At 39.3% G+C, this 20,893-nt stretch overlaps 1 protein-coding gene across 4 annotated transcripts in view; it reads right to left on the minus strand.

Annotated features, from left to right (window-relative positions):
- ARNT2 (aryl hydrocarbon receptor nuclear translocator 2) overlaps positions 1–20,893 on the minus strand; it is a 137,691-nt gene that overhangs the window by 102,078 nt on the left and 14,720 nt on the right. For 3 of the 4 annotated variants that reach the window (XM_037911187.2, XM_037911186.2, XM_043523799.1), the window contains exon 2: positions 2,276–2,387. In XM_037911187.2, the coding sequence (XP_037767115.2) occupies positions 2,276–2,387 (112 nt within the window). Of the gene's footprint in view, positions 1–2,275; positions 2,388–11,614; positions 11,714–20,893 lie in introns of those variants that run through there. The other variant, XM_043523798.1, reaches the window with a different exon arrangement.

Raw genomic sequence — 20,893 nt, forward strand, 5'->3', positions numbered from 1 at the left:
AGACAATGAGCTTAACCTGGCATATATTTAAGCCTGTACAACAATTATTTTGCCAGAGTGCATCAGCAATTATAAGCAAAAAACAATTTTCAAAAAGATACCAAAGTTGGGAAAGAAAGCCATGTTGCTGGGTGCATTCCTTTGTGTTTGATCAGAAGCATTCATTTCTAAAGTGCCCAAGGAGTTAAGTGTACAAAGATGCATCACCAGGGGAGTAAGGAAAGGACTAAATGCTTGTTACAGCTTTGTTCAAAGAGAAAGTACAATGCATTAGACACAGCAGGCAGACATACCAGGCATTCTTTCCCTGGAGGTCTGAATACATAGACTGAATAAAATGCTCTCTCTCCACCACCTTAGGGAGGGCTTTCTAATCTAGAACTAAGATTCACTGATACAAAAGTGCCCTCTGTACAGCAGCAAACCTACAATATCTAATTCAGAGAATTTTTAAATTAAATACATTTTTAAATAACTCACTTTTACCTCCCCCTCCCCCCATCTCATTCTCCTGCATATAAAAGATACTTACAATGGTATATTTAAAACTCAGGACCACAACATTTTGATTTAACTTTCAAGTCAATATTTTGCAAAACCAGCAAACTTCACATTTAGCAACATCAATCCTTGGCAGTCACTACTTAGTAATTAGTATTAGCAGCTGACCTGGCTGCTGCTCAGCAGTGAGATCATTTGTCTGGTCACGTAAGAGTCCAAGACTTAAAGTTAGACTCTTTGTAAAGTAGCCATTAAAAAGATGTTAAAGCTTTCTCTTTTTTTCATAGATTCCAAGGTCAGAAGGGACCACTGTGATTACCTAGTCTGACCTCCTGTAGATGCAAGCCATATGGAACTTCCCCAAAATAAGTCCTAAGAGCAGATCCTTTAGAAAAATATGCAATCTTGATTTTAAATTTGTTTTTTAGCATAAGCTTAAAAAGGCTTTTGTGTTCAACAGTTTTAACACAAAATGTAGCTTTTTCAAAAGGGATAGTTCATGATTTAATAAGATCAACTGCATACAGTTAGTTCAGCATGTGGAAGCCTACTTCAGAGGTAAAGCAGATCAAAGGAACATATCACACCAGCGCTCCACACGCCTCATCTGGCTGCCAATTTAATTCCAGGTCTAAGACACCGTCCAGATCCTCCTGTTTTTATTCACATATGGAGTGGGACCAGCCGTCCTAGCTACTGTCTCTTGTATTCCCCTAGAAGACCATTAAAATTGACAGAACACTTTGGCTGGCAATCACAAGAGGAGAACTCACAGGAATTGGGTCAGGGTTCTCTCAGTGAATCCTCCTCAGTTGAACGATCTTTACTCTTGATGAGCCCTGTTATGGCCATATTTAGGGGCAAATGTAAGACAGACCCATCTGCGTGCGTATATGCCTTCCCCTAACAGAATAGTGAAATCTCCAGGAAAGCGATCTCCTGACCACCATCTGGATTTCGTCTGCCTATGAAAGCAGTTATTTCTAGGGAAGAAAGCGTTTTTCCCCTGTGAAACCCTGAGGTACTTCTACTCCAAGTTGAGGGCACTCTGATATTACAATGAGAGAGGCCATAGAACTACATGTGATTAAAAATATATATATATTGTCCTGCTTACGGACACAATGTGAGGAATGAGCAAAAATGGTCTGGATAAAATAAGAATTTCCTCTTCCCCAGCAAAACCTCCAGCCATGTTAAGAAAGGACACTTGAACCAAACCTCTCTCAGATACTAAGACATTTTAACTTCTGGTTTCCAATCAGGCCCAGGATATGACAAGCCAAAATACCTTAAGAGAGGCTGTAGTTATGGTTTCTGCACCTACGGCAGAAAATGGAAATAATGTATTAGAAATTTAAGTAAAAAATATGTAGTTGGGAGACTCCAAGCCCAATTTTCAGACCGAGCAGGTTTGGATAAATTTCCTTATGCAACTAGAATCACATCTTGCTCCACTTATTCGCATGAGACATCTCATTGAGACCAGTGGGATTACTCATCTGAGCAAGTGTCATGTGCTTACATTGGTTTCAAGACCACATCCCTGAATTTTGGATGCTTAGCCAATCCATAACGCCGTAACCTTCTGAGGCTTGCCCATCACTAAACAAAATACACACACAGCAGCAAGTTCAGTCTTACAACATACATGGTGAAAAGAAAACCAAAACACAGCTAGCCAGCGTTGTGACGCATATTAGTACATGTATGCATTTAATTTATGAATGCAAATAGTTTTCAGTTTCACCACTGATAAAATGAAATAACTTACCCAGAACGCCTCTTTCCTCCTCTAGCAGGCATGGATCCTGCCATTCTCACCTGTCCTGTTGCCATAGGTGCAACTGGCAATGTCACCGATCCAGGAATATCTGAAGCCATTTCTGTAATACAGAATGAAAATCATGTTATCCACTATGAAAGGTAATGATGTACAGAAGGCTCTTTTAAAAACACTCAGTGCAGAGTGATCTTTCCTTTTATTTCTAAAAGAAGACAAATCTATCCTTTGTGGTTTAAAGGACTGTACAAATGATGGCAAATTCATTACACTCTTGCAATAGCTTCAGTTTTGTCAATAGATATCCTGAGTGCAATTGGAGAGACAGACAATCACAGCATACACAGCTTCCTGTGTATTTCTTTTACGTATTAGCTCACTGTACTTTTGTTCCCTACTGTACAGAAGCTGCCAATGAAGCCTAGCAGTCTTTCACAACACCTAAAAAATACCCTGCGAGGAAGCTTATCAATGCAGAACTACTGAAATTAATTAGGTGCTGGGGCATAATTTATCCAGATCAGGCAAAATTTTAAAATATATTCAAATGCAGTATTAAAAAGTATGACAAACCCTATATGCTGGTAATTGTGGGTAGCAATGCGGTCTAGTGGCTAGAGCAAGAGATTGGGCCTCAGGAGATGTTATTTACATTCTGGTAGCATTTAGAGACCCTAATCAGAATTCACATCCCAATATGCAAGGTGCTAGGAAGAGTTTACACTCTAGGCTCTTATTCACATCTCTGTCAGTGCCTCGGTGTGTGACGTCAGGCTAATCCGATCTCTATGCCATGCTTTTCCAATCTGTAAAATGGGGATATCAACACTCACCTTAGAAAAGTATGTTGAGATCACAGAACTAAAAGGCATTTTTATTATCCAAAGACAGCAACTGGATGGGAAACATTTTATTATACTTCAGAATGAAATACACTCCAGAAAAACAGAACAATGTAGTTCTTTCCCTTCTTTCTATCCCATAGATTAAGTATATGTATGGACTTTGTGGAATCATTATATAGGATTTAAGAAATGAAAAGTCTCTCTCCCTCTAAAGCATAGAGATTTCACAGACCATTTGCTGTAGCAAGTGGCTGAGATACTACCAACCGAAGATCACAATGTCTAGTGGTCACAAAACAAAAAACCCAAAAATGTTTTGTTAAACTGTACAAGGATTGGTTTCAGAGTAACAGCCGTGTTAGTCTGTATTCGCAAAAAGAAAAGGAGTACTTGTGGCACCTCAGAGACTAACCAATTTATTTGAGCATAAGCTTTCGTGTGTGTGGGGGGGGGGGGTGAGAAAACCTGGATTTGTGCTGGAAATGGCCCAACTTGATTATCATACACACTGTAAGGAGAGTGATCACTTTAGATAAGCTATTACCAGCAGGAGAGTGGGGTGGGAGGAGGTATTTTTTCATGCTTTGTGTGTATATAAAAAGATCTTCTACACTTTCCACAGTATGCATCCGATGAAGTGAGCTGTAGCTCACGAAAGCTTATGCTCAAATAAATTGGTTAGTCTCTAAGGTGCCACAAGTACTCCTTTTCTTTGTACAAGGATTGTGCAAACTGGATGTATATTATTACTATTCCCCTCCCCCAAAACAGCTGGTAGGCTGGAGCTTGTGGAAGGATGGAGAGGAATCTGCTGAGAGTGAGCACACATTAAGAGAAAAAAAAAAGAGACTGGATGATAAAAAAAAAAGTGTTCTCCCTCACATACACATACAACGTCTCATTACCCCGCCCCCCCCAATGCATTCTCCTCCAAACTTCAACCTAAATATTAATTCCGGTATTTTAAAATGTTATGGGGTTTGGTTTTTTTAAATATCATTTAGAACCACACATATCAGGGTTGGCAAAGGCATCTTCGGTCACCTGGTCCATCCCTGGTAGCAACATTTTTAAGGTCTTCAGTGGAAGTTTATTGATTAGGGGAACAGGGATTGAGGGTTGTTCCCATTTTTCATTACTCAGTGCCATAGCCACGATGTTCCGTAACAGAGTGAGAACCAAACCAGTAACTCTAGAGGTGAAACCAGGGGCTTCTAAGGAGATGAGCATAAGGAAGGTGTCAGAGCTGCTACGCTGCCTCCACTCCACAAACGGATCCCATTAGACTGAGCAGCCTACACCAGCTTCAGGGACGTGCCATAAGTCAACCCTAAAACAGAGAAGAATCTGGGCCTACGAAAGTTTCTTAACAGAAAGCAAATTATTCGAGAAATCCCGTTATTTTTCTCAACAGACTAGCACAAAAACCCAACTGTGACGGGGAAGCAGAAACCCACTCTCTTTCAACAGCATTTTCTTTCATGTTTGGAGAGCACTTCATTCCTGACATATTTTATTCAAATCCCTCATTCAATAAATGTACATTTTCAGTCCCATTGTTTCCGTTCACTGCTGCTAGGAATTTCTTCTAGCACATTTATTTTATTAGCTGAACTTCTTTTCAGCCAAGAAGCAACAGAGCAGAGAACTTAAAATAATATGCTTCAAAAATGCATTCAAGGATTAAAACAAAAAAAAAAAAAGATGTGTCTACAGTGTCATAAGACAGACATAGTAGAGTTACACAAGAACGGAAACATAAAAGCTAAACCGTTATTTCTGAAAATAAGTTATCTTTGAAATATACTGACAATCACCTCACATTTGAAACATATAGCTGAAAGTCATCTTCAATTGCTCTGCTGATTCGTTTGTTAAAGCAGCTTTTAAAAAACACTAATAAGTATGCTTTTACAGTGTGTTTCTCACTAAGAGAAACACTGAAATACACACCACTAAGAGGACTGCTCTTTTAACCAGCATGCAGCCCTAGAGCAAAAAGGGATATTTTAACAGAATTTCAAATAAATCCAAAAGTGTCCTTTATTATTTTTTAATACCAGAAAAGAAACATGAACACTCATGTGTGATGAGGCGTTTGTACAGCACTATTTTCCTTCGATACAAAATAAAGCACATATAGTACCTTGAAATGACATGTTGAAGGTAAGAGGGTCAGAATGGACTCGGCACATTAGACCCCAAAAGAGTCTAAAATTTATAGAATAAGTATCATCTAATGAATGGTCTTTCTACTAACAACAAAGGGGGTGGGAGGGATAGCTCAGTGGTTTGAGCACTGGCCTGCTAAACCCAGGGTTGAGAGCTCAATCCTTGAGGGGGCCATTTAGGGATCGGGGCAAAAATTGGGGATTGGTCCTGCTTTGAGTAGGGGGTTGGACTAGATGACCTCCTAAGGTCCCTTCCAACCCTGATATTCTATGATTCTATGAAACGCACTTGCCACTGCTCCAACAGTACATTCCACCCTTGACAGCGTTCCAACCAGCTCACCTTGCTTATTCAAGGAGTCCCACTGACTTTAGTGGATTACACATGTGAAAAAAATAAGCAGTAACTGCCCCTCATGAGTTGTTCCAAGCATTAACTTCACTGCTGAAGGGTCTCAGGATGCAAAGAGAAGAGCATTCAGCTTCAAGCTAAGGTAAAATAATTCACAAGGAATTTAGTTTGTAGGGGCCTTCATTTTCTCCCATCCTAGGAAAGACTGTATGCAATCAGCTTTACAGTGCTTTCCACCAAGAAGCAAAAACTAGTGGAAGACAGAAGATAGAGAAGGGTAGATTCCTCAGCCCTTCAGATATTTTTAAACCTGACAACATTCAACCTAAAGAGGATCCCTCAGAATACAAAGTGGGAGGGGGTGATGTAAGAGAAGGAAAATAGTGCTCATCACTTTTCACTGTCCTCTCCATCCGGCAGAAGTTTCCAAACAACCAGCAGATGTAGCTAGCAGACCCGAAGAGGAAGCGGACCTCGCTAAGAAGCAACTTGGATAACTTTGTCTCTTCTGCCTATCACCACACAGGAATGCATTCAGAAATGTGAGGCAAGGACAATCTACATGGCCTTGAAGTCTCCAGCTTGGTGAATTTGTCCCACTCAGCTCAGGTGGTGGAAATTCATCAAGCAGCATGGCCTTTTGCGGGCATCTTGATCATCCGTTAATAATACATGATTTTAACCAAATGACTTTAAGGCATGGTAGGTAGAGACCTGTATTTCAGGTCTTTGAAATGAACATCTATTTGTCCTTCTAAAGAGCTATGCACAATGGAGATTAACCCTAGCGGCTACCTTTTCATCCAAGTATTGAATCCTTTCCAGGGGAAAGAAAAAAAAAGAAAAAAAAAGGAGAGATTTGGTTAGAAGTTAGGCACAATCATGGACTCATTCATATAGAAGTCCAAAACCAGTTGAAAGAGGATTTCCTGAAGCACCTGAAACCTCACATCCATCCAGGAAAAACAGTAAGAACAGAGCCTTGCTCACCAGGAAGATTAAATCTCCAACAAGACACACCAAAGAGCTACTTCCAGAGTCAACAGATTTCATGTAATTTTTCATGCATGTCCTCAAGAAACTATGAGCACGGAAAGCAGAAGCCCATCAAACCCCAGAAAGTCAATATACCAAAACTGAAAACTTAGAGGGGAGTTTCAGGCCCCTCATAAAAACAACTCAAATAAACCTGCTGTAGGGAACAGCTTGTGGACAGGATATGCTTGCATGCATAGCAATACAGCATAATATACACACACAAAACATTATGACCGTGACCACTACGGACTTCACCATGGCTCTAGAATGCAGGATGCATCATAGCTTAAAGCAGCTCGCTGTCCAATACTCAATTCCTTCCCTAAATACCCATGGTGAGTTCTGCAGATCTTGAATCCTGGGGGACGGTAAGGTCTAGCTGTCCAGCTGTATAATAAATGCAGCGACGGCAGCACTTCTAAGGGCCGTGACTGGGATATCAAACACACCTCAGAGTGGAGCTTTCACTACCTAATGACAGCATCATTACTATACAGGGTTAACTAGGGTTAACACATCTAACAAGGGGGCACTACTACTGAGTCACAATATCCTGCGGAGCGAAGGCTACATTGCTGAGATCAGGTTCTCCCCCAAAAATATGCACTCCAGATTCCGACTGTGGGGAAAATCCACCCAGAATGTGGCCAAACTATACATTATAGATTCCAGGGAGTCTGACTAGGAAACTGGTTCAGATTTGAACTCCTTTTCAAAGCAGTTATCTCCATCCTGACTTGCCAACAGTCACCCTGCAGGATCAGAGCATCAATATAATTTCTCCTTCACATGCTAGAAAGCAGATCCTAGAGCTCCGTGGGGAGCAGGGTGATTAGAAGTTGGATGGATCAGAGAAGCAGAGGACAGAAACATGCAGCCTCACAGAATGAGGTACTTGTCTGTGGAAGTCACAGTCACAAGGAAAATGTGACTGGACAGCCTGCTTTCTCTGAGGCTGGACCTGCTGGCACTGAAGGACACCAGAGATGAAGCTAACAGGCTCAGAGAGGTCTACATAGTACTGTACTAAGGGAAACCTACAGACATAGAATAGAAATGATGTGACAAGCAGGCCACAAGAAGTACTGCTGCCAGGAGCCCTCTGCTGTATGGAAGACGGAGTGCAGCAGAAAAAAAGGACACCAGAAAATCAGAAGGGGATACTCGCCAGTGATCTAAATTACATTAGTATAAACGGGGAGCAGCTCCATGGGGGTAAACTGAGTTATTTTGGTGTAATAAAACCAAAGCCTGAAAGTGCATGGGCAGTTATAGCATTGGTTGTTTGGTTGTGAAAAAAACGGTTACCCATTTTTTTGGAACTGTTGTTCATGTCCATTCCATTCTAGGACGCGGGCATTCTACTTAGATAGAATGAAGCCATTCCGTAAGTCAACGCAGTTATTCATTGCAGTGGCAGACAGGATGAAAGGTTGTCCAGTGTCTGCTCAGAGAATCTCGTCCTGGATTATGGCCTGCATCCGCTACCTCTATGAGCTGGCAAAGGTGCCCCCGCCGGCGATCATGATGGCACACTCAACTAGGGCATAGGCATCATTGGCAGCCTTCCTGGCACAGGTGCCAACCCTAGAGATCTGTTGGGCCGCTACCTGGTTGTCTGTCCATGTTTGCGTCGCATTACATGACGACTCAGCAAGTTCGAGACGACGCTGGCTTTGGCAGTAAGCAGACACTGGACAACCTTTCTCCTGTCTGTCACTGCAACAAACAACTGTGTGGACTTACAGAACGGCTTTGGTCAATCTATGTAGAATGCCAGCACACTAGAATGGAATCAACATGAACAAGCACTCGAAGAAGAATGGAAGTGCTTGATGTGTGGTACTTGTCAATAAAGTGCCAGAAAAATACAGCTCTCAGGCTCATACACAACCACATACACTGTTGCTACTGTTAACTCAAACAGAAGTATTTAATCAGCACCGGGAATTAAGAAATGAGCTGGGCTCTTACTTAGGTTGGGAAGACTCTTTTCTTTTGCAAACAAAAATAAGGGCATATCAAGCATACATAACCCTCACTTAAAAGTGTGAAGGAGTAATGGTCAAAGTGAAATTTGTAGATGAAGTTTGACCATAAATGTTGCCTAACATTGTGGACACAGTAGAGTGAAAAATATCTGTGCAAATACTTTAAATAGCTTTTTTTACAAGAAAGTTTCTCAGTTGTAAACTATTTTTTAAAGGTAAGACATTTGCTTTTGCATTGCAAATCACAGGGTTACAAAAAATGGAGGAACAGGCTTATGCCCAGTAAGACCAATGGTATTCAGACCCATCTGAGTTAGCAGCAAAGCCAGAGAATAACTTATTGACATAGAGAGCAATTACCTAACTTCAATGGAAATCTGGACCCAGTTTCTAGGATAAAGAATGCTGAGACAGCTCAAATAATCTCAGACTTTCATTCCACCTGACCGCTCCACTTTTTCCCTCCTTCTTCCCACTCCCACCCCCTTCAGTCCGCTTCTTTCCTTTTTTGCCTGTAATCTCCACCTTTCTATTTAAATTGTTACCCCATCATGTCTGTGTAACATTGTCTGATTTTGTACTGTCTGGTCCTGCAGCTTTGTCAAGTTGTAAAGTTGTTTAACTACACAATTTTATTGGATATCCTGTGAAATGCATGGTAATTGGTAACATAGACAAGCTGTGAGTCATTTACCTGTTTCTATTTTTTTTTTTTACTGTTTATTTCTTTATGAAAATTAATAAAAATTAATCACAAAAAAAGGAGAAAATTCACAGGGTCTTTATTTCATTAACAGGGTACAAAAAGAAAAGTAATCCAAAAATCAGCCAAATAGCATCAAAATGCCTTAAAATTAGGATTCAAGAAAGCACTCATTCGGTAGGGAATAATCTCCAGTGACAGATTAGACTTCTCTTCTATCTCCATCATCCACGGGCCTGATCCCGCTAGCTGTTCTCATGTTGACTTGTACATCAGTCCATGAGTAGTCCCGTGAATTCAAGAAGAACGGTACTACTCGATGTGAGTAAGGGTGACAGAATCTGCCTTGTGTGTCTGTGTCTAGAATTATATTCATGGCTGTAGGCCTCTTTGCTGCCACTTCCCCACTTACAGAATATGGCAGCATTTCGTTGATGTCGCATGTAGGTCATGCCAGAGTGCTTTGGAATCTTTTGAAATGAAGGACATTTTACAAATGTACATTTAAAAAAAAAAGTATCGATAAATTCCAGCTCCAAATAAAAGATGGTCTGTATATGTTCTGGCCTTTATAATAAAGGTTTAGGTCTATGTAACTTAAGTTACATTTACTCCACGAAGTGAAACACAACATCAGGTAAAATCTGGTCTCAAGGTTTATTCTAAATAGATTTGTGAATATATGTATGTGATTTTTACAATAACCTGTTTCAATTCTTTGTACTGCTGAGTGTGATATCCTCCAACACAACAACTGAGGGGCTAAACCTCAGCAATCTTAGTGCAGTAAGATCACTGGATTGAACTGTAGGGGGGAAATATTGATTTTATTTTATTTTTAGTTGAATCTTACTTACCAGAGATTGGCCCCTAAGCCAAAATTTCAAATTCAAAACACCTCCCAAGCTTCTGAGTATTCAGACTCCAGATCTGGATTTGAATTTTGAAGCTTTATCTCAGCTCTACTACAGTACATGCTTACGGCTTTTAGACAGACACAGATTTCAGAGGAGCACAACTGACCAGTTGCACATCTTCACAGTGTGTGTCATCCAGCTGCGGGGGAGATTCTGCTACTGTAGTCAGAAACCTCTGCTTCTTGTGAAACTCCCAAAGGAACACGCTCTCTCCCATCTAGAATGGCCATTACCCAACATTACTTTCAGTCAGTGTATTACAATCTTTGCTTCAGACCAAGACATGCATGATCTGCATAGGTAATGCTGGCCCCGATCCAAAGCCCACTGAAATCAATGGCAATCCTTCCACTGACTTCAACGGGCTCTGAAACGCTTTAACTTTCAAATCTTGTGACAAGCGCAATATTTGCTAGTAAATATTAGGGGACCATTGAGGATGCTCTTTCCAGTATTCTTTAATCCTTTACAAGTCATTGTAATATGATAGGTTACATTAGAACTAAATATCAGTGCATGACTAAACCTGAGAGCAGACGTGCTGGAACCATTTTTATAGTGGGGGTACAGAGAGCCAGTGAACCAAACTGTAAACCCTGGATATAATGGAAAACACTTCAAGCCAGGGGATGTGGCAGCACCCCCAGCTCCAGCACCTATGCCTGAGAGATGCCAGTTATATAAATGTTACAGATTTGACTGCCAGTCCACAAACTGACTGAAATGGCAATCATCTCAGAGTAAATCTTAGTCTAAGGTTAACACACGTGCCCTGTCCCTTGAACAGAAACCGATAAAAATGTTTTAGATGTTCCAGAAAGGTAAAGTCTAAAAACTTCTTTAGGTAATGGACAAATACAGTTTTCAAAATCATGAAGAATTAAGATATACAACCACTAACAGATCACAAAGGATTTTACCACCTAGTATAGGCACATTTAAGAGGAACAAAATAAAATCACATTTGTGAATTCAGAACTTGACAGGTGAAAACATAGCCACCATGAAGAATATTTCATAACACCTACAGTAAAATCTAATTGTAAATTTAGTCACATCACTTTGGCATGTTAATTACAGAGAAAGAAAAAACCCAGAGAAATTCCACACAGCAGTACAAATTTAAAATAAAATTATTTTACAACTTTATTAATATTATTATACATACATACCATTAACAGGTAGGTTAAATAGACAACAGGTCAGAAAAATTTATCATTACATAGGATATGCAAAAGCAGCAATAACCTTTAAATGCTCTTAACTCAGCACAATTATCATATCAAATAAGTCATAAATATAATAAATCCCACCTCTACAGAAGAATTTCTTTCCTGTGACCAAAACCTTCTTGAAAGAAATTTTATCCGCATATGAGAAACATCAGAAACCTCTGGGAAGAAATGCAACTGCATTGGTATTCTGCTCAGAAAATGTCATCACAGATCTGTTTACCTTAACTGTGGACCATGATTCAGCCAGCAACAACCATCTTGCATACTGATCAATTTATTTGCAGCAAAATTACTAACATTTTCTAAATTAACCACATAGATTCTGGAAAATAGTTAATACATTTTTTTTTAAATTAAGTATATAATATGGACACTATTTTGTTACATTTTTCATTCCAGCAAGATGCATTGTACTTTATGGAGCTTCTCCTGTTATTCTATTGTGCATAATATGACATATTATATTATATACAATTATTAAAGGGACATTTGAGGGAAGTTTAAAGTAAGAGCTTTATCATCTTTAGGATTCACAGGTGAATGTTAATTGCATATGAAAAATGTAAAACAATGCAAGTACATACGTAATTCTTAATGGATCTGTTTTTACAGCATGTTTGGCAGTATGTGCGGTCCTGGAACCTTAATAAGAGTGCAGGAGAGCTGGAGTATCATTAGCGTAGTTCAGCAGCATCAGGAAACCCCAAAGAGTCCCTGCCCCGAAAAAGCTTTAGGCTATTTTTTGGGGTACATCAATTTTTGTGTATTCAACTTGAGACATATCAATAGGGCCTGATTTTCAGAAGGTGGGTGGAGGGTGTCTCAAGCTGGGCACCCAAAAATGGTGGTACCCAAAAATAACTAATCTCTTGTGAAAATCTTGGCCTACAATTGTAATTTATCAAGTGAAAGGATACTCTATTTTTGAGGCATGGATATGAAATACTACTTTTAAAATTAAAAACAAAACCCATATTATCAGAGCATGAAGCTATTTACATGGCAATTTCTGACCTTGGATAGGAACGTGCTATTCCAGCTGACTTCAATAACTGTTATGGATATGTATCCGAGGGCAGAACCTGGCCCAATAAAAGCTCACTAATCTAGAATATTATAGGATACCAAATAAACAGTGTATCAGAGCCAAGTTCTACAATGAGAAACACAAACTTCACTTATGAAACAGCAATTTTAGATAAGAAACTGCTTTAATTGCTTCATAAAAGGACAGAGGAAGTTATAAATTTTATTATTCTACAACTATTACAGCAGACTGCCAAAAAACCATAAAAAATAATTATCTAACACTTAAAGTGTACATTAAGTAACTGTCCCAAAGGAAATTAAATATTTTAGTGCATTTTTAGAAAAGATGTTTGTAATGTAAACTGGGAAATTAGGTGCCAAATTTAATAAAATGGGTCTATGTGCAATTCTACACTTACATTAGCTCACACAATTTCCACAGTTGCACAAACGTTTTTGTATGCAGCCTGAGGCCTCATTTTTTCCCACATTTGGCCCTAAAAATGCATCCTTTGTCTATGCAACAGTGACCTGTGCTAATAAACGTGCATACTGTAGGCTTCTCTAAGTGTACTACTTCTGCTTCCTGTGCAATTTGTAGCATGCTGTACTAAAGGCCATTCACAACTTTAAATAGTTCTCTTTTCTAAACTGGGAACTATTTCTAATTTTTGTTTTAATTATAGTAACAGTCCAGAGTTTTCAAAACTACATAATTCAAGGCCAGGTCAATGCTAGAAACTTTTATCAATACAGTAACATTGGTGAAGTGTGTGATTTTTTGTAACATTTCTATATCAGCAAAAGCCCTACTGCAGACACAGACCAGCATAAAAGTGCCTCTAACCATGTAGCTTATTTCACTTGGGAACCTGATTTATACTGCCAAACACGCTCTAGTGCACCCCTGGCCAAAAAACACATTTTGCAGTGACAGTTTGAGTCAGCCCACGGTAACAGCCATCAGTGCTGGTGACGAAGTGAAATGAGAGGGTGGTTTCTTTTCCCAGTTGATGAGTGAGAAACACCTGAGTAAACTGGGGAAGTTGCCAAACACAGAAGCTGAGCAGTATTGCCAATGCCAGGAGTTTAAAAATCATGAGTCAGAACCCCCTCACCCACCTCCCACCAAAATAAATATGATCGTCTCCTAAAACTCATAGGATCTTTCAAAAGACTAAATCATGGTTTTGGGGGGCCGTCTTCTGGTTTTTAAACTCCCTCTGTTCATCCCCAACATATGTGTGATGATTAAAGGCTGAAAATTCAACATTATTGCATACAAAATGTGCACACAAATATGTAGGCACCAGCTTCTATATGCTCCTTCTCCTTGACTCCTCCCCACCTCCGCAGCGAATGGTTCATCGCTGATTCACCTTAATCACTTCTCTTATTCCCATCCTTTTCTCCTCATTCCCATTTTTTTCATCCCTCTCTTCTTAGCATACTAACAGCTTCCAGCTTGGGAAAAGAGGCGCTTCTTGCATCATGCTCCAGCAGATACGTACAATGGGCATTGCCGACACCTTCCAACGAGCCACCCTCATGGTTAAAAGAGAATTTGCTCGGACTTCAGTTGTTCAAAGGAGCAAAGGATAAAGAAGAATCCTTAGTGCTCTATTAACTTCAGTTGAACTGTGACACTAGACACAAGTGGAGGGTCTGGCCCCTGTTGTTTAAAAGATTCCATAAATTCCAGGGACAGATTTTCAAAGCCAATTTTGCAGCCTCTCTGCAAATTGGCCAGTGGTAAGAACCATGGGGTATGCCCCCAGAAGTCCCAGACATGGGGGAGTGCAGCATCAGTGAGGACACAGTAACTCGAGTACAGCTACTCACACCTGGACTAGGCTAACCCAAGTGCTCAGACCCGCCTGATGCTGATTGCCCGAGATAACTCTGCATACCCTCAGTCTTAATTCTGAGTTTTATTTTGTTTTCTGGAGAATGGGAGCAGTCCTTCAGAAAGCAGTGCAAAATGTGGATCACGGTTTTTGTACTTGGGTCGGAGCATAATGAAGTTCAACAATCGAATAAGAGCCCAGGTTAGCTCTGCAGTGAAGACATACCCTGAGTGTCAAATATCTAGGCACAGTTACACTCACAAATGGGTAAATTGGGTAGTCACATAGCTAACGGCCCAATCTGCATTCTCAAAAGTAAGGATTTCATGTGAAGTTCACTGGCCAATCTGCGGAGGCTTCAAAGTTGACATTGAAAATCTGTCCATGGAATTGATGGAATATCTAAACAACAGGGGCCAGACCCTCAACTTGGGCAAAGTGTCATAGCTCAGCTGAAGTTAATAGAGCTATGACAATTTTCACCAGCTGAGGATCTAGGCCTAGGCCAGGGGTTCTCACAACAAATTTTTTGGTGGCCTCAAAGTGCGGCCACCAACTCTTGCTGGGGATTACGCTGACAATTTTTCCTAAAATACTTAATTTACTTTAGGAAAAATAAATATATATGCACATACACATGTCCAAATCATTGTAATTTATTGAATCTTTTTTGCAGACTCAATAACAAAAATAACATACAGCTGTCTCTCTTCTTTACTGGACCTAAACAGAATAGAAACACAAATAAGGCGCTCTGCAGGTTATTGTCTTTTTTGTTGTTGTGTCTTTTCCTTTTTTTGGTTGCTTTTTTAAAAAAAGACTTGCTAGCTAGTAAGTCTGCTGCTGCGAAAAGTGATATTAACAAACATACAAATATCACTTTTCACAGCAGCAGACTTACTCAGTCCTGGCAAGCCCGGGGACAAATTAAGTCTTGAATGGGGAGGTCGGTAGGGGGGAAGTGGGGGACAGGGGGGAATGCATAATGAGCTGGCGGAGGCAGCGGGAGCCAGGGACAACGGGGGGTGAGCCCCACTGCTAGGGGTTGGAGCCCCGGGGCCAGAGCCTGCTGCCCGCTACACCAGGGCTGGAGCCCAACCCTACATCCCCAGGAAGGTGGGGAACTCACTAGCTGCCTCTTCCTCCAGAATTTGAGTCTCCAGAGGGGGCAGGGTCCAACCCCTGCTGGTGGCCCTTGGGGAGGGACCACTGCTTTGTCCCCCCAATCACTGCCCAGGAGTCTGTGGCTGCAAGAAAAGCCCCTCGTGGCTGCATTTGAGATACGCTGGCCTAGGCCCTCACATAGCACAGAATATATTGCCATACATAGGTACAACAGGAATCTTTAGGGATGCATATTTTAATTTGTCCTTGTTTTGTTGTTTAGACATTCAAGATCATTTGATCAATTTTCCCCCGTTTAATAAGTATTAATCAAATGATTCTCCATCACAAGATTAGGCTTCCCACACAAAGCAGCGTTTCCATTTAAAAGAAATTATCATTCTCCCTGCCCCTATGATATTTTGAATGTGCTTAAAATAATGGCATAAGTATAAGCTGTGTGCAAGAACAGCAAGAAAAAGTTCCTCTAATAATTTTTTTTCGTAAATTTTACATACTCTATTAGAACTAACAAATGCAATATAGGATTGTTCCATCATTCATGCAGCACCATATCTATAGAATCTCAATTTTATATGTAATGACTTTATCCATTAACATACAAATTGAAGCAATGTAACATACATCCAAACTGTGCACATAAGCACAAAAAGGAAAACTAAGGAAGTGTAATGACTCTTCTTCAAACTTTCTCAAAGATAGATTGTGCTTAGTCCATTAACTCATCATTTAACGTTTTCATTTAGTTAGTTTGTTTAGTTTATTTTGGTTGGCATTCCACCAGAAATTCATGTAGAGGAAATGTGTTTTCCTTTTTAAAATGGAACACTTAGTAGATGACATACAGCAAAACACCAGGAGGTAAAGTGGAAATTGTAACACAAGAATATGTTAAAACTAGACATAATAATATTGCATTAGATTTTAAAAAATTACACACACACACAGATTCCAGAGGCCACCATTATTTATTACTTGAAAATGATGTGAGTGAGATTCTTGTCTCTGTTCCCACCAGTACACAAACAGCCTCAGTGGAGTTACTCTGGATTTATACTTGTATAACAGAGTTCAGAGTCTGTCTCAGTGTGAGCAAAAAAATTATCTTACTGTACTTTGCTAAGATCCAAACTGTGCCCAAATCCTGTCGCATTTTCCTCCACAACATTTCTAAGATCTGACATTTTCTGTCTAGATAGCAAAATTCTCATCTAGGCTCTCTATCTCCAGTCTTACCTGCTGTAATTACTTGTTCTCCTTCCCCAAATCCCACTTTACTGTCTTGTTACATCGCTCCACCTTATTATATCATGTTTGAGATGACCTGTAGACTCTTCTGGGAAATCGTGTCTTTTTATCCATTTGGGAGGATGCCTAGCAAACGTTTGGGCTTTGTAACAAATAAGCAATTATAACTGTTCAACACTTTATTATTCACTATTACAGACTATTTTTTTAATCCACCCATCTTTAAATTATTTATTAAAAATCAATACTTCACTATTAACTTCAGTGTCACTATCACCAATCTCTGTCCTTAACACTGACCAAGATGTAAAGTTAAATTACTTTGGTCAACCGAAGTCGATTTAGATCTCTACCAAAAGTCAATTTTTAATCATTAGAATCCAGAGCCATATGGTTCATACAAAAGATTCAGCTGTCAATTTCCAAGAATTATTTTACAGTTGCCTTTAGAATATTTATGGTGCTATATTAAGAAAAAAATAAGCCAGATCAATATTATTCAGCGCTGTTCCAAAGTTTAAATCACAGCAAGATGGCAAAGCATCCCATTCTGAGAGGTGCTGAGTGCCCTCAATTTCTATTAACTTCATAAAGCATAGTAAATAGTAGTAAACAGACAATGAATTAAAGTTAATGGATACTAAATCAACTTAAAATGTTGACTGGGATTGATTTTAACCAACTGCAGCAAGACACCAGTAACTCAGCCTTCCTGGGTAGCCAAACCTTTTCATTGCTCCCCCAAGCTGTTATCTCCACCCATCAAGATACCAAAGTCATATGGAAGTTTTATTCCATGATTGGAGATGCAGTAGGTTCACAATCCCTGCCCATACTTTCTGTTAAGCCAACTGCATACAGTACAAACTTGTTGTCAAAACATCTTGATCCTGGAGTCAGAACAATTTTTCTAATTTTAACTTTCAGCTGGAGAATACTGCCAGCAGATTTCTGCTGATAATTATTCGTGTTTTTAAATGAATTTCCTTTCATCGTTCCTGGCCTCCAATTATAATTGCTTTGCATAAGCATCCTTGCAGTCCAGTTTTACTGGCACAAATATTCACAGAAAGTATAGTAGACACCAAGTTTTAAATTTGGCTCAATCACTAATTCATTCTGACAACCAAAAGATATCACGTGACTTACTTCATCAAATAGAACAGAGTACACATAGTGAATACTGAACGTCAAATACTCAGAGAAATACCGGTAATCCATAAAGCTAAACCATTTTCAAAATTTCATCGAACAACTGAACATATAGTTTTGATGAAATCATAATCAACTTGCAATTGATCAAGCAAAAAATTTAATAATTTTACCACTTAAATTATTCATTGCAAATAACTTACTTGCATCTTTCAAATGATTTTGTAAATTTATTCATTGTAGCTGCATAATAAAAAAATTGTGTTGCAGTAGGGATGTACAACTTTTAAGTTTCATTCAGAATATCATGCTGGGTTTATCAAATACTTAATTATCAGTATATTTAGGGTATTACTGGGCATGCTTAGTTAACCAGTGTCTATTGTATTCAAAAGTTACTGTATCATTAAACAATATTTTACTGACTGAACTCGTGTCTGCAATCCTGCTTGGTCAGCAAGTAAGGGATATTTATTTAATGTTATGATACTGAACTGACCTTTTGTGTGTTTCCAAATCCCTATTCATCATCATAAGTCAAACTGAAGAGAAAATTAATTAAAGTGCAGTTGCCAGAAAAGTCACTCCGTAAAAATGACCATATGAGAGTTCCTTATTGAGTCTCTCCCCCTGATTTCCAGTTTGAGGTTCCTTAGTCTACAAAGATTTCCCACGCCCTTCCCCGCGCTTTAAACTCCAGTTCTGCAAACTCAGCCTGCGTTCAAGACATTAAGTTGTGTCCTTTTGCCCCCTACATCACCACCAGTAAATAAAGACCCTCTGATTAGCATTTAGAGGGCTTTTTTTTCTATTAATGAAGCAAGAAGCAGAAAAGAATCCAGCACTGAAAAAATGCTTTAAAATAAACATTAACACTATCCATTGAATTCATATAAACATTGAATTCTACCAAGCCTAGGTAAAGTCTAGTCTACAGGCTGCAGGAAAGGGTTGGGAACCAGGAAATCATGGGTTCACATATGACTGATGCTTGGACAAGTCACCTAAAAAGGGTATTTCATTATTGCCCCAAAACTGCAGTCGCTGGCATTTAGCAGTGGATTCTTTCAGTCAGACATCTAACTGGAGATTCCAAAACACTCCATTCTACAAAATTAAGTGCTCTAACATTTCACGTATTGACTCTTTTCAGAGTCTGTCAGTCGTTCAAAATTATCGTAAAAAGGTCGAAGTTTTCTGCAGTTGAAAAGATTTGGCCAAAGGAAGATTATGATTTTTCTGCCCTTTGCTGCGCCAGTCACATTTATTATGCTGTTAAGAATGCTAGTCTCTCCCCCTTGCTGTCTGAGTATCACACCCTTTATGTCTATGAGTAAAGAGGAACAAATAAAAACCCATCCGTTTTTGGAAGTTCCGAAGGTAATTGCAGGGGTGGGGTGGTTGTTTTTTTTTTTATTTTTAGATTGTAAAAATCTTTCATTCCAACTGGTGCCCCAAAGAGAACACCCTCAGAATAAGACATGACGGAGAGCTTTATAAGTAAATACACAACTCAGCCAGCCTTGTTATAGGAGAATCTCCGGGGAAATATTCGTTTTACCAAGAATTTGCTACAAATGTTGAGAATCTCAAATCCTGCTTAACTTCATCACAAAGAACTGTTTCTGAACATTTACTCTGATCTAAACTAAAATAAAGTAAATTAAAAGTAAGCTTTCCTATGTTTTCAGAAGGAGGTTGTTACCCTTAGAGACCACTATTACTGCATTTTCCAGAATTACAATCACAGGGTTTCACTAGCAATTTACCATCGGAACCACTAAGCAGACATTCTTTCCCTGACTTTTTAAACAATTGAAGATCTAAAATAATGGAAGATTAAGGGAACATGGAACGAGAAATATTCAAATTAAACATTACGTCACGTTCACTAGAAGCTGCTTGTTCCCAGAAGTACACAGTCTGTAGATGCTTTGAACTTGGAAGTGAAGAATGTCATTGAATAAAATTTTCTACAAACAAGCTAGATGTTTATATACAAGCCTTGACAAAATTGAATTTTTCACATTTATATCTGGAAGAGCAGCAAGACAGCCTTTACATATGTAAACATGAAGGAAACATGAAATCACACCAAATGTCAGATTTGGCAATCAAGTTCTAGCTAACAGCAGAATTCTCCATAACTACATACCAAAGGACCTGTAGTTTTCAGCTATATTTTATAAGAAAGAGCTATGGGAAGAATATTAAGTGCCAACATCAAGAAGAAAGACGGCTTGACATGGGACCCTTTTCAGTGTTCATTTTATTTATTTGTAAAGACAGACTAAATCGCCTATTTCAAGGAGCAGTCTTCTACAGTTTATACACCACACAACCGCACCAAACAGAGTGGTTTTCCTTCCTCTAGCAAGCCATCCCATGCTTTCCACAATAAAGATGAACAAACGCTTGAAAGATGTGTGTGTGCCATTTTTCGGCTTTTTAAGTGTGCGTGTATTTTAAGTATTATTGAACCACTTGGTAATGTTGTGTGTGTGTGTTCAATATTTCACCCTCACTTTAAAATCTAATTGTAACAACCCAGTAACAGGTTGGAATGCTTTCAAAAGCAGTGAGCAGCTGACGGAATGAGTAGGCAGAGAGCGAGTTGCAAAACACATATTAAAACTAGAAAAGACATGGGAGCTCTAGCAGTTTAGTAGCGAAGGATCACTGGTGGTGTTCCCTTGCCTAGGTGTATATTTTGTTAAGACAATTAAAGGATAAGTGTTTTGCCTTATCACTAACATATCTAGCATACAGAGTGATGAATGTGAATATGCTAAATGTAACAACTAACGTCCCCGGAACGAAGGATACTTGTTGTTTCCAGAGTAGCAGATTTTAGTTTTACACCTACATCTTTTCTCCCTAAGCTCCAGCAAAAAACCGATAACCAATGAAAGATACAATTGGTGTCATGCTTTCACGGTCGTGATTCAAATATCAA

This window comes from Chelonia mydas, chromosome 10 (assembly GCF_015237465.2).
Source record: "Chelonia mydas isolate rCheMyd1 chromosome 10, rCheMyd1.pri.v2, whole genome shotgun sequence".
In the NCBI taxonomy this organism is placed as follows: Eukaryota; Metazoa; Chordata; order Testudines; family Cheloniidae; genus Chelonia; species Chelonia mydas.